This window comes from Stigmatopora nigra, chromosome 5 (assembly GCF_051989575.1).
Source record: "Stigmatopora nigra isolate UIUO_SnigA chromosome 5, RoL_Snig_1.1, whole genome shotgun sequence".
NCBI classification, from domain to species: Eukaryota; Metazoa; Chordata; class Actinopteri; order Syngnathiformes; family Syngnathidae; genus Stigmatopora; species Stigmatopora nigra.
This window is the reverse complement of record NC_135512.1, coordinates 538,661-551,622: the sequence shown is the minus strand read 5'-3', so window position 1 is coordinate 551,622 and position 12,962 is coordinate 538,661. Positions and strand designations below refer to the sequence as shown.

The 12,962-nt window shown below is 43.2% G+C and overlaps 2 protein-coding genes and 1 long non-coding RNA gene across 4 annotated transcripts in view; 1 reads left to right on the top strand and 2 right to left on the bottom strand.

The window, feature by feature from the left end:
* Positions 1-562, bottom strand: part of prdm5 (PR domain containing 5) — a 15,773-nt gene extending 15,211 nt beyond the window's left edge. Inside the window, exon 1 of the mRNA XM_077716744.1 lies at positions 284-562. Coding sequence (XP_077572870.1) covers positions 284-376 — 93 coding nt within the window. The 5' untranslated portion in view covers positions 377-562. The remainder of the gene's footprint in view (positions 1-283) is intronic.
* Positions 1-12,962, top strand: part of LOC144196515 (uncharacterized) — a 16,820-nt gene extending 3,858 nt beyond the window's left edge. Inside the window, exons 4-6 of one of the 2 annotated variants that reach the window (XR_013326338.1) lie at positions 6,299-6,450; positions 11,003-11,067; positions 12,642-12,962. This is a non-coding gene — a long non-coding RNA (uncharacterized LOC144196515). Of the gene's footprint in view, positions 1-6,298; positions 6,451-9,805; positions 10,172-11,002; positions 11,068-12,641 lie in introns of those variants that run through there. The other variant, XR_013326339.1, reaches the window with a different exon arrangement.
* ndnf (neuron-derived neurotrophic factor) lies at positions 3,158-10,205 on the bottom strand. Its single transcript, XM_077716747.1, has 4 exons — positions 10,015-10,205; positions 6,850-7,062; positions 6,314-6,438; positions 3,158-5,923 (listed from the first exon to the last, which is right to left on the bottom strand). Exons 2-4 carry the CDS (start codon positions 7,059-7,061, stop codon positions 4,533-4,535), a joined length of 1,728 nt encoding a protein of 575 aa, XP_077572873.1. The 5' UTR covers position 7,062; positions 10,015-10,205; the 3' UTR covers positions 3,158-4,532.

Genomic DNA, 12,962 nt, shown 5'->3' with positions numbered 1-12,962 from the left:
CTCTTTCCCCCCCGATTTGACCTGATTTCAACCCAACAATATGTTCCGTAAGTCGCTTTATGTACAGTTTACACGGTGTTGTTGACATGTCGTCACCTATATTTGAAATGAACTCGACCAACGTGTAGCGGGAAAACATGGAGGTGGGAGGGAAAAAAAAGTTGTGTTGCTACGTGGCACTTTACGTCACAATTGTTCGCATTTGACAGCGGCTTTAAAAGTGGGGGTTTGAGGGGGGCCTCAATAAGACCAATTGGTCAAAGTTCGGAAGCGGAAAACCCACCTTTTTCACCCGCCGTGCAGTAAATAAACCGATTCCATCCTGGACTTTTGACGATTGCAGGGAGAATCTGTCCGGCACGTACATCCCCAACATGATTACAAAATTTTTAAAAAAGTGTTCAAAATGGACGTCGGAAGTTTGCCTGGCACTCCGTTATAATCGAGGGATCATTTTCGGCTTGCGGTTCGGGGTCTGGACTTGACGGTCCAGGTTTGGGGTCTCGGTCCGCCGCCAGGTTGGAATTGTTGCTATTCGGCTGCGGGAAGGAAAGGCAATCGGAGCCTTGTGATTGGTTCAAAAAGTTTGTAACCAGAAGCGCCGGATCCAATGCAGACTCTGTAAAATACATTCGCTTGGAAATCTGCTTCAAATGTATTTATGTTAAATTGATAAATAGAAGAAAAAAATGATAATATTTTTAAATATTATATCAATTAATTTGAGCTTTTGAATAATATTCTGCGAAGATATTTAAACTAAGAGCGTTAATTCTAGTATAAGTGACTTGATATTTATTATTATTATTTAAGTGACACTTTTTGGTCATTAAAAGAAACACATTTTTAAAATTATATTTACATAGTTATTATACATCCATTCATTTTCCTAACCTCTTATCCTCACAAGGATCATGGTGTAATTATACACGTATAAATTAATATTCTATGTTAATATAAGCCAAATTAATTCAATTAAAATGAATCAAAACTGAAATAGAACATGGTTACAGACCCTATTGGATGTCAATTTTCATCTTAAAAAGTGCAAAAAAAAATGCTCGTTTTTGTGTTTATATGGAGTCGCCGGCGGCCATCTTGGAAAATGAGATTTCCCAAAAGTAAATATTGCGCAATATCAGTACATCATTTCTCGTTAGTTATTTTAGTGCCGTTTATCTGTTTAACAAAATGGATTCCGCGTCCTAAGTCGCCATCTTTCTTTGCGTGTCTCACGTGACGGATGGAAAACAGTTGTGTTTGTTTTGTCGTTATCCCACGCACGCCGACGGTGGTCAGCGATGTCAATTAAAAGCGGACATCTTCCCGCCAGATGGACGCTTGCGTCGTGTTGTTCAAAAAGTCTTTGTTTGCGGCCACTTCCTGCCGTGAGAGCGCTTCGTTAAATTGATTTTTTTTGTAGTTGTTTACGTCGCGGTGGAAGTTCGGTAAACATTCCTTTTTTTCGGAACCGCTTATCCTCGCATGGTTCATGGGGGTGCTGGAGCAGATCCCAGATAACTATGGCGTCTAAAAGTGAAGGGACCCTAGTTCAGTCAAAATAAAATCGGACGTCTCTGGGTGTCGTTTTTTGGGTGTCGTTTTTCCGGTCTAATTTTTAGGGTGTCGTTTTTGGTGTAACTTTTTGGTGTAATTTTTGGTGTAATTTTTTTGGTGTAATTTTTTGGTGTAATTTTTTGGTGTAATTTTTTGGTGTAATTTTTTGGTGTAATTTTTTGGTGTAATTTTTTGGTGTAATTTTTTGGTGTAATTTTTTGGTGTAATTTTTTGGTGTAATTTTTTGGTGTAATCTTTCCTTGTTTTTTTTTTTTTGCGTACTTAAGAGTACATGCCGCTATTTCTGTTAAATACGGGCATCCAATTTCCGCCATCCAAATGACAGACTTGCCCCATTTTTGTCTCATAAAACCGGCCTACCCGAACCACACCGCAAGTCGAACAAATGGACAAAACAGACGCGAGAGCCGTATCGGTCTCTTAATTAGAGACGATGTCCCTCGACCGGACCGTCCGGTGACGGTTAGCGTTAGCGTCTCCCGCGCCAAAAACGACACGAAGCGGCGGGGGAGGAGATTCAGACTCGAGCAAATATTTTCTCTGGAGCAAAAAACCTCCCGTTTGGCGCCGGCACAAATGCTTCCATAGACTATTTTCCAAAAATGATGTTGACCCCCCCCAGCCCGCACCCCCTCAAACCTGATACCGCCACATCCGCCCCGCCCCCGCGCGGTGGCGGCGCTTTGCCTCCCTATTTCAAGGCCAAATGGAGCGTTTCCTGAAGCCACGAGGTCATCCCGTGTTTTGTTTGGACAGAGAAGTTCAGCATGAGACATGACGTGACCATTATAAATGTCCAATTCATTTAAACTTGATGGGTCGGCATAGGGATGTATATATTGAAATTGTGATACTTTGTACCCCAAAAGGTGATGGAAAGTGTGCATTATTTTAAGGATTCCGCAAAAGTGTAGTGGAAAAAATTCGCTAATGCTACCAGTTTATCTTTAAAATGGGGGTTTTACGGCAATTATAGTGAGTTTCTATGCTGGAACGCCAACAGGAAGTGGTTTAGTGCAACTATTTTGAGGAGACAATTCTGATTTTGCCTTTTTGGGTACCTTATTTTGATAGACATGTTCCCCAATTATGTTAATTGGTTGAAATGGATCATATTTTTTAGCTTTCTGTGGCTCATTGTGTCACAAATGGCTTTGCCCCCTTCAAAATGGCCGACCTACCATTCAATTAAGGCTGGGGTCTTTCAGTCCTTTGTATTCATCTCCCTGTTATTAAATTTGTCTTTTTTTTTAAATACTTTTCTGATAGCATTATGCAGTGATGCATGGCTCCTTTGAACCAAAATGGCCGACTACTTGTCCAGTTTCAGTCTTTTAATTTTTTTTTCTCATGTCTTTAAGATAAACATCCACCAAATTTCTTGTCAACGATGAAATCATCGTCAGGGGCTATTTTAAATCAATAAAATCTGTGTAATGCGTCCAATAAACAGGCTAATATTTACTTCAAATCAAATTGACATGGTCTTTAATTACCCTGGATCGTTAAAAATAGCGATCATATTTCATTTGGATTTGACTTTGGCGGAAAGAACACGACACCCGAGTTGACACAAGGATTACGTCTTCTATATTTAGTGTTTATGTACACGTATATTGGCAGGACAACTGTACACGGGACACACACACACTCGTACACACACTTTCGTACACACACACACACACACACACAATGATACAGTGATTAAAAACACATCTCCAAGCACAGTACACAGTTACAAGAAAGAGATTACACAAAGGAATGTTGTAGTAACACTTGAGAGACAGAGAGATAAAGTAGAAAATAATTTAAAGTCCTGGTACAACAAAATGGCGGCTCGGCAGCGTCCTCCATTGGCGGGGCGGCGCTCCGTCGTGGCGTTTTCAATTGGGAATCGAAAAGGAGAAAAAAAACGACCGGTCATCGGAACGTGTGGAAATGTTCCGTTTACAAAATGGCTGCCCTTGACACGCACGGAGCTCTCTTTTCCTGCTCACAAAAGGAATTGTGGGGTAACTGAAACAAAATGGCGGAACACTGTAAGACAGGAAGCATGTTTGGACTTGATGATTGACAATGTGTCAAATCAATTAGCCACTTTTTGTTTTGTTTTGATTCCTGATAGTCACGCAGCGACCCCAAAAGTCGATTTTGACCCCAAAAGTCGATTTTGGCCAAGAAATGTCGGGTAATATGCAATTTCCGAAAGTCTCGTAAAAGAAAATGACTTCCATCTCTGTTAGTGTTAACGTTAGCAGCTAAATTCTGTTGTTGAGCCTTAGAACAGGAGGGAAGACTCTGGCTAGCATTGCTAACGTCATCGCTAGATACTGGATGTTAACATGCAGAAATGAGCTGTTTACGTTAGCTAGTCAGAAGCGGGCTGTGACGTTAGCCGCTCATGTTTTAGAGAGTCAGACTCACGTTAGCTGTTAACGTTAGCTAGTCAGACGCAGGTATGACGTTAGCCGTTAACGTTAGCCAATCAGATCCATGGTATGATGTTAGCCATTAACGTTGGCTAGTCAGACGCAGGGTATAACGTTAGCCGTGAACCTTAGCTAGTAAGACATTTGCCGTTAAAGTTAGCTAGTCAGATGAAAGTATGATCTTCGCTACTTAGCGTTAGCGGCTAACGTCATGCCATGATTTCTATCTACTCCCGTGGCGACTGTCGCCATTTGTGTTTTATTTTTCTTCTCGAGTGCAGCGTTTGGAATTTGCAAATTTCCCGGCGGCCAAGGGAGGGTTGGCGAGGGGGTGTCGGAGCGATGTGAACATAAATATACAGGTGGATGTCTCCAAACGACAGTTGTGCCCGGGCCACGGGTGAGTAGTCAGTCCGTATATCTTCCAAAGAGTTAAATAAACGTATCATCCCATAGATATATTTATAATAGAATTCTTCTTCCTCTGTGCGCCATGGCTTCTTTTTTTTTTTTTTGAATTTCTTTTTAGCAGTACTTCCTGGTTTTGACCAGTTTGCTCTGGTACTTGACCGAGCGTCCGCTATGCGCCACCACGTAGACGTCCAGCAGGTAGCTCTTGCCGGGCTCCAGCCCCCCCACCGTCTCGGTGGTCACCGCCTTCTGCAGGTTGGGCCCGTGGAAGTACTTGCAGAGGACTTTCTCCGACTTGCGCCGCGTCTCCGGCCCGGCGCAACGGTCTCTCTCGCGGCGCCGCTGCTCCTCGCCGTAGTCGTCGGACACCTCCTTGCGGTAGACGCAGTACTTGTTGCGTTCTTGCGTCCCCAACCAGGCCACCGTCACCGAGGAGCAGCTTCGGAGCTTGTCAAACGCCTTGATGCGGGTGTCCTCGGGGAGTGACGGGAACGGACGCTTGGCGCCCGGACGGGTGCTGGCTAGGATCCGCAGCGTGGCGGCGCCCTTGCGGCTGCCCCGTAGACGGATCAGGTACTTGGCTTTGGGTTTCCCGCGTAGCTGGAACTGTTGGACGCCCTCCACCGTCTGGGATAGGAGGAGCTTCCCGTCACGCCGGACTTGGATTTGGACGGCGTCCAGGCAGGCGTGGACGAACAGCGTCACCCGCTGGTGGGAGGAGACCGGGGCGAATCGCAGGAAGCGGCTAGCTTTGCGTCCCACGAAGACGTCGGCCATCTTGCCGTCTTTCAACTCCGGCGTCTTCTGTTGGGCTTCTTCTTTGGTGCGGGCGAAGGCGCCCACGTAGGCCGTGCTGGCGTTGGTGGACGAGTCCACGGCAAAGACGTCAAAGTAGTACTGCGTGTCGGGTTTTAAGTCGGAGACGGCCACGATGTTTTTGTTGCCCACGCAGAGCTTGCGGATGTCGCGACCTTTGACCTGAGATGGCGCCGGGTATGGATTTGGCGGGTAGGAGCGCCAGATTTTGTTGCTGGACGGTCCGCGCCGGAAACCAAAGTGGGAGAAGTCAAAGGGGCTGAAGTCGCGGCCGGGTAGGGGCGCCGAGCCCAAAAGCGCGTCGGAACCGGCTTTGGCTTCGGCGGCGCACATGCTCTTGAAGTTGTGCTCCTTGTTGACCACCACGCAGTAGCCCACCGGCGTGCCCGTCAGCTGGGAGCTGGGCGTGGGCTTCCAGGCCAGGGTGACGGTGGTGCGCCCTAAAGCCGTCACGTCCACGCGGGGGTCCTGGGGAAGCTCCGGGTAGGGGCGGTCCGACTCGGGGGTGGTGGAGGCGTACGCCTTGAAGTTGCTGTCCTTCTCCGTGGACAGGAACTCCAGCTGGTAGAGGCCCGACGGCGCGCTGGATGACGAGTACGACTCCACGTCGTTGCCCTTGTAGGCGAAGAGTTGCGTGCCGCGTTCTGTCGTCAGTTGTTGCTTCTGCTGCTCCAACGGCTCCGGCACCCCTGCGAACCACGGCGAGGGAACGGTCAAAGGATGTCAAGATGATTGGGATTTAAAAAAAACGACTGAAAGGAAGGAGTCGATGGATTTCGGCCATCTTGGGGACGCTGACCAATAGCAGGCCGGCATTTTTGTGTTGTTTGTGCTAATTTTAAATTAGCCTATCTTACACTTTAGCATGCATTTAGCCTAGCATGCATTTAAACTTTAAACTAGGCTAATTTCATGCTAAATTTTCCCTAGGCATGAGTCTGATTGGCTGGTCACCAAAAGACAGCTGGGGTAGGCTCCAGCACCCCCGTGACCTTTGTGATGATATTTTTCAGCTATTTTTGTCACTGATGCATCTTTTGTTGTTTTTTTTTTTTTTTTTGCAGGCTAGCATTCGTTACCTGACGCCTCGCCGCTAGCTTCCTCGGGCAACTCCTGCAGCGTCAACGTCCAATCCAGCGGCGCATCGCACGGCGTCACCGTCACCAAAAGCGGCGTGTTGTCTTCTTCCACCACAAAGTAGTACCTGGGACAAAAGGTAAACTTCGTCCATCTGTCTTTTTTTTACAGGTCTTACATCAGTTGGCTCCCAAAACTAATTCTATGTCGATAAAGCACCATTTTTTTTTTACTTTACTGTGTTTTTGTATCTGGCGGCCATCTTGGGAGTGGCGAACAGTAGTTGAGTAATTTGAATTCATGGCAGACGGATGATTGGACGCCTTTCATCATTTTAGGATGGGCGACAAGCTTTTTTTTCAAGTGGTGTTTGTAACTGGCGGCCATCTTGGGTGGGGCGAACAGCGATTGGAAACGTAATTTCATTCCATTTTAATTCATGGCAGACGGGTGATTGGGCGCCACAATATTGGACATCTTTTATCATTTTAAGATGGGTGACAAGCTTCTTGTCAAACAGTGTTTATTGGATAGTTACCGTTTGAGCGTGTCCCTGAAGAGGTAGCCGCTAATCTCGGCGCCGTCGGGGATGACGGAGGAGTCGTGGAACATGGACTTGTCTCGGATCTGCATCTGGAAAAGTTCTTCGTCGCGCGTGGGTAGCTTTTGTGCCAAAGTCCCCGCCACTTGCAGTAGAACCAGTGGAACCAGTAGCAGCGGACCACTCCCCCAGCCTTTACACTGCCTCATCCTGGAGGACAGACAGAGGATGTACCGGTAGATGTCAAACTTGTAGTGGGAAGGACGGCGCCCGACTTCGATAAGACTTTTAGCTTAAAACATGATGATGCTAAAGCTAAATTAACTCTATTTGCGTCCGCTGGTGATGAACTCATTTCGAGTAAATGCTGTTTTTGACCCTCCCAAGATGGCCGCCGTGAGGCAGGCAACATTGCCATGACCGTCTAGGGTTGACATTAAAATTTAGTCGCAATTAGGTTATTTCCCAATTCCTATTTTAATTCCCATTCGAAACACTTTTATCGCCTCAGGTCGGCCATCTTGGTAGGGGCAATGTTACCATGAAATTTGAACGTTCATTCACTGCCAATCGCCCCCTTCACATTGGATTGGGCATCTAGTACATCACAAAGATGATTGGATGCCGCACGATTGGCTTTCTGGCATTAAGTGCTCCTTTTTTTGGCCACGTACCTAGCTGGCAGCCATTTTGGGTCAGGCCACTTGCAGTTTCAAACCCCTAAAAAATCTCAACTACTCCAAATTGTGCAGCAGCGACAAGTTATTTTAGTGCCGTATTGATACCGATTAACAAAAAAAATAAATTTGACGTAATTTAAGATCATTAAAATTTAAAATGACAATGTATTCTTTTCAACAAGCGACACTTTTCAAGCTCGCTTTGATCGTTAGTCGCTCAAGCGTCACTCCTATTTTCCAGATGTTACCGCGCGCAAGCTAACGTCGTCGCCGCTCACCACCACATGTGCTCGCCCGCGCGATGACATCATCATTACGTGACATCATGATGGCACACGGGCGCTAAAAGCTAACATGTGACTTTTCTTTTTATCTGTTTGGCGTTTTTAAATACACTTTTTTCAGCGGGGGATAATCACACGGGTCAATTAAAGGACGGCGGTAAAATATCCGGCTAATCTCCCGCCATTACGTTGATTAAATCAGCCGGGATTTGGCGTTCCCATGGACGGCGCCCAAATCAATAGCCAGATGATCTCGGCGCCATCTGCGCGCCGACCAAAAAACGTCAATAAACGGTAAATGACACGGATTGGGGGACTTTTTAAGGATTGGTTTTTAAGCGGGTTTCCTTTTCCTTCCTTCCTTCACACATCCACCCGCGCTTTAGCCGCTAATCCCTTAGCTTTTTATCTGTCACGCGATAGCTAATCTGTCGCTAGCGTTCAGCGGTAATTAACATTTCGCATCCGCGAGGTAGAAACGCATGCGCCGACGGGAAATTAAGTTAAGTTCATTTTTTTTTGCATGTGTGTAACAAAATAAGAGCTTTTGAATTGTTTTAACCAATTTTCAACCTTTTTTGCATTTTATTGCCCTTTTTTGCAGATTTTGCATTTTTTGTAAGACATTGACGGCACTAGAAATATTTTATTCTACATTTTCATATCTACATTTATCTATATATATACATACACAAGATGATTTGCTATTAAAGGACACATTTTAATGTCTCGAGCCGATTAATTTCATCAGACATAAAAAAATGTAGTTGTATACCGGTGACAGCCAATCTAAATGAAGCAAATTTAACAAATTGAGCGTCTCGGATTAAAACACGGACGGACGAACGAACGGACGGGCGAGCGGGCGTTGTGTGACATTTAATCCGAGCACCGCTGGGCCACTTTAGGCGGCCCGACGCTAACCCTGCGGCGGAATTTTCTTTCAGGGAAGACTTTTCAAATGCAAATGTCTCCTTTGGCTACGCTACGCCACGCGGACCTTCCCATTTACAGACTTTTTTGATGTTGTTGTTGTTTTTTTTGGGCGTTGATTGTGGCCCCCAGTCGGGACCCAACGCTAACTTTAACCCCCCGTCGTAACGCCACTAACACTATTCCCATGCGAGCTTGTATGAAGAACTTTTTTTAAATAGTGGATCAGATATCCGGGTTCATTTTGGTTGAATTTACTATTTTCATATTTTTATGCAAAAATTGACTTTTTTTGTCTTTTTCCAGTTTTTTTTATATAGGGATTTTTTGGGGTCATGTTTTGACACGTTTATTACTTTTTTGTTAGTTATTTCATTTTTTACATTTTTGCATGATTTTATGTTTTCGGTCGTTTGTTAAAATGACTGTTTTGCCTGATTTCCCATCTCTACTTTTGCAAGCTTTTTGTCACTTAACATCGTTTTTTTCCTTGCCTTTTCTATTGTGGAAGTCATTTTTTGAGTTATTTTTTTGACACATTTGTCTGCTTTTGTCATATTTTCCTTCTTTTCTCACTTATTTTTTTTCCACAATTTGAGTATTTTATTCGGCTTTTTTAAACCTCCCCTTTTTTGTATAATTTTGATCTATTTTCCTCCCAGACCCTTGTGATGATATGCGCTACAGAAAATGTACTTTTAGATGAATGAAATGTTATTTTCTGCCCACGTTCACTCACAACGACTTCAATTCAAATAATTGTATTAACACGAGAATTAACTCGCCCAGCTTTGGTTATTACACAAAATAGACGTTATAGCGCAATATTTAACTTTTTCTTGCTTATTTAGCATTCATTTGCATCCCATCGTAAACCGAATCACTTTATAGCCTCATCATTGAAAGTTTGCAAGCAAATAAAACCACCGTTCTTGAACGCCTCCAACATAAACATCATTGATGAATTCAAGGCGCTCGAAGATCGTGCGAGACCGCAACCTCTTTCAAACTTTTTTTCCTCTTCTTCTAATATTCTTTCTTTCCTTTTTAACAACTTTCCAGAGATAATATCAACCGCAGCAACAAAACCCCAAAGAAAGCCACTTCCTCCGTGTTTTTACCCCTTTGAACGCGAAGAAACGTCCGAAAATACTAAGAAACCCCAGCCAAAGAAGAAGTTTGAACGCAACACGGACCCCAAAAACCAAACGAAGAAGTCAAATAAGAAGACGTAGAAGAAGAAGAAGTGGCTGGCGTTTAGTTACCTTGTTAGCGAAAGAGCTAGCCGCCTTACGAAGGATGTCGAGCTCCAGTCAAGAAAAAGTTCCCGTTCCCGTGCAGTAGTCCCGTCTCTCCCTCACATCTGTGTCCTGTGTGTGTGTGCGAGAGATAGCCAAGCGAGTGACTAAAAGGAAGGAGAGGGTGAGAAGAGAGGGTATCCCGCGTGGAGGTGGGCGGGCGGGCGGTCGAGGGAGTGAGAGAGAGGGCCGCCCCGGAGACCTCCATTGGATTGGACGAGCCGGCCCACTCGTAAGGGGAAAAAAGCCACAAAGTAGCTCCTGGAGCAAGCTAACTCCAGTATAAATAAACAAACAAAATACATAAATGAAAGGAATGAACGGAATAAGGTTTTTTTTTCGACTTCGAGGACAGGTTTGGTCGGTTTTTTAAATGTTCTGCCATTGACGGTGACGGACGTCCAATCCATTGGGCTGACGAGGAAGGGGGAGGGACATAGTTTCAACAGAGCCTTATTTTTTTCTCTCCAAATTTATGTATTTTGGGTGATGTAAACTCGGAATTTGACCAAGAGTTGACGTGATGGGAAATTATTCTTTAATTTTATAATAAAAACTACTACTTCATAAGTTAACAAGAAAATAATAATTGTTTAAAATATCCTACATTAAGTTTATTTTACATCAAATTTCTAATTTGACTATCCATAGTTCGTTTTTATGAAAACCAATAATGGAATTGCCAGTTTAAAATTTAAAAAATGTATACTCTGTTTTATAAGCTTTTTTTAAATAGAAATTGTGGGATTTTTCCAAATGTGTGTTAATAATAATAATTAATTACATGAGCGTTAATCCTTACTTTGATGGACATTTTTCAAATTTTAAACAAAAAAGGCCCAACGGCTCCTCCAATTCTGCCCGGCAACGACGAATGTCTGTCAGAAGAATCTGAGCAATTCTCCCTTATTGTTCTTTTATCTCTTTATTTATTTGTGTCTTTCTCTCCTTTTAGTATGCGCCACCACCCACTTTGTCCACCTTGTTGATCATTCCCCACAAGACAAAAAAGCAACATGGGTAAGTCAATATTTGCTCTCTGATAGGGATGAATGGACTCTTTGAAAGCCAGACAATGTGGATTTATGGGATGCTGCTGTCAGTTTGCACAAGTGCATTCCTACAACATCTTTTGGATACTTTGGATTTTTAGAATTGTGTCTGTAAAAAGTTAGTTAGTTCGCCGAGGTGAGCAAGATAGCGCAAGAAAAAGGAAAATTGACACAATGGCGACATCTGTCGGCTGTTTAGGGCGTTGCTGGTGAAACGAAAGTTTCTATTTTATAAGTTTATATTTTTTTACAACTTGTAATCGGACAAAATGATTCAGAAATGGCTCCTAAAGCTGGGTGATTTTGTGGTAGACATTTTTTTAAATCAATTGACTCCTAAAAATAGCTCCTAAAAATAGCTCAAGTTGGCTAAAATGGTCGCTTCATGCCAACATAATAGATTTTCTATATCTTTTTGGCTATGACTTCTTGAGACTTTTTTGTGGGTCTACCCTTCATAGACAAGTCTACCAAATTTCAAGTTGCTAAGTTAAACGAGCTTCAGGGGCTGAATTTTTTAAAAATTCAACTGACGTCTGGAAATTGTCAAAATGTCAGATTGGCTGGCATCCTTTTATTTTTTGTTGGTTAACTCATGACGGAAGGCAAAGCTTTTGCTTCCGTTGCCGTGGCGTCAATGGCGTCCGCTGATGGACGGACGGGGAAGGTCGGCTTGTTTGTGGAAGGCCAGGTGGGCACACAACGTAAACAAACACAGGAAGTTAGTCAAGGATAAGGTCTTTTTTGGTCATCCATGTCAACATTTTTGGTCAACCATTTAAGTTTTAGCATAGAATTATTCATTTTTCTTGTTCTCCAATCAAAAAAAGATACTTTTCATGAGTAAAACGCAATTTTACAGTGATGGGAAAAAGACGATTTGAGACGGCTGACAGTTAAAATGAAGTCACGCACCCCGAAAACATCAAAACGTCTTTTTTGGCAGCCGAGTGGACGAAAAAAAAAAACACAAATGCCAAAAGGCTGGATTGAAAACAGACGCGGACAAGCGGACGCTTCCTAACTTGATCCAATAAGACGACGGCGAATGGGGACGTCCCATTGGTGTAAACAAAAGGCCTGAGTTTACGTTGACAATGGCGCGGGGCTTTTTGCGGCCTTTTTAAGTGAAACGTTAGCACGCCGACGCTTCGGGCGCTCAATGTCTAGTGTAAACACCACAAAAAAAGATGGCGACCGGGTTAATTTGGGTTTTTTTCAACCTTATTTTATTTGTATTTTTATTTTTTATTTGCATGTTGATTGCACTAATCATCGTCATCACTAGGTAGAGTCATAATGTATTTTCATTTATTAGCTTCGAGGTCAAAATCGGATATCTTTAATTCAATGTAAGAAACTGCATAGAATTTCAATATTTTAGCATTTTACAAAAAATATATAAAATCTAACTGCTTTCTCGGTCGTGATTGACTTTTGATGTCGTTAAAATACATATTTTTCCCCCAAAATAAAATTGAGCTGTGTAGATTTTTAATGTTAAATGTATTTTTTTTGTTCTTTTTTTAATCTTTGGAACAGTGTCTGCCGTCCCTCCCTCTTCAAATGGATTGGACGGATATCGCCGTCAATGGCCGCCAAGCCAGATGATTTATGGTAAAATGTGTTTACATTTTATAATTATTTTTTAAGCACTAAGTATGGTCACTTGTGTTTTTTTTTTTAGTTTTCAATATCACATGACACATCCAATATGGCGGCACACACGCATCTGAGCAACAAGCCATATAAACAGAAAAGTACGACACTGAATTTTACAAACGATATAAAACCGTAGTTCTTAATGTACCCTATAGTTTCAATCCGATTGTACACAAATCCAAACTATTATTATTCGTTAAG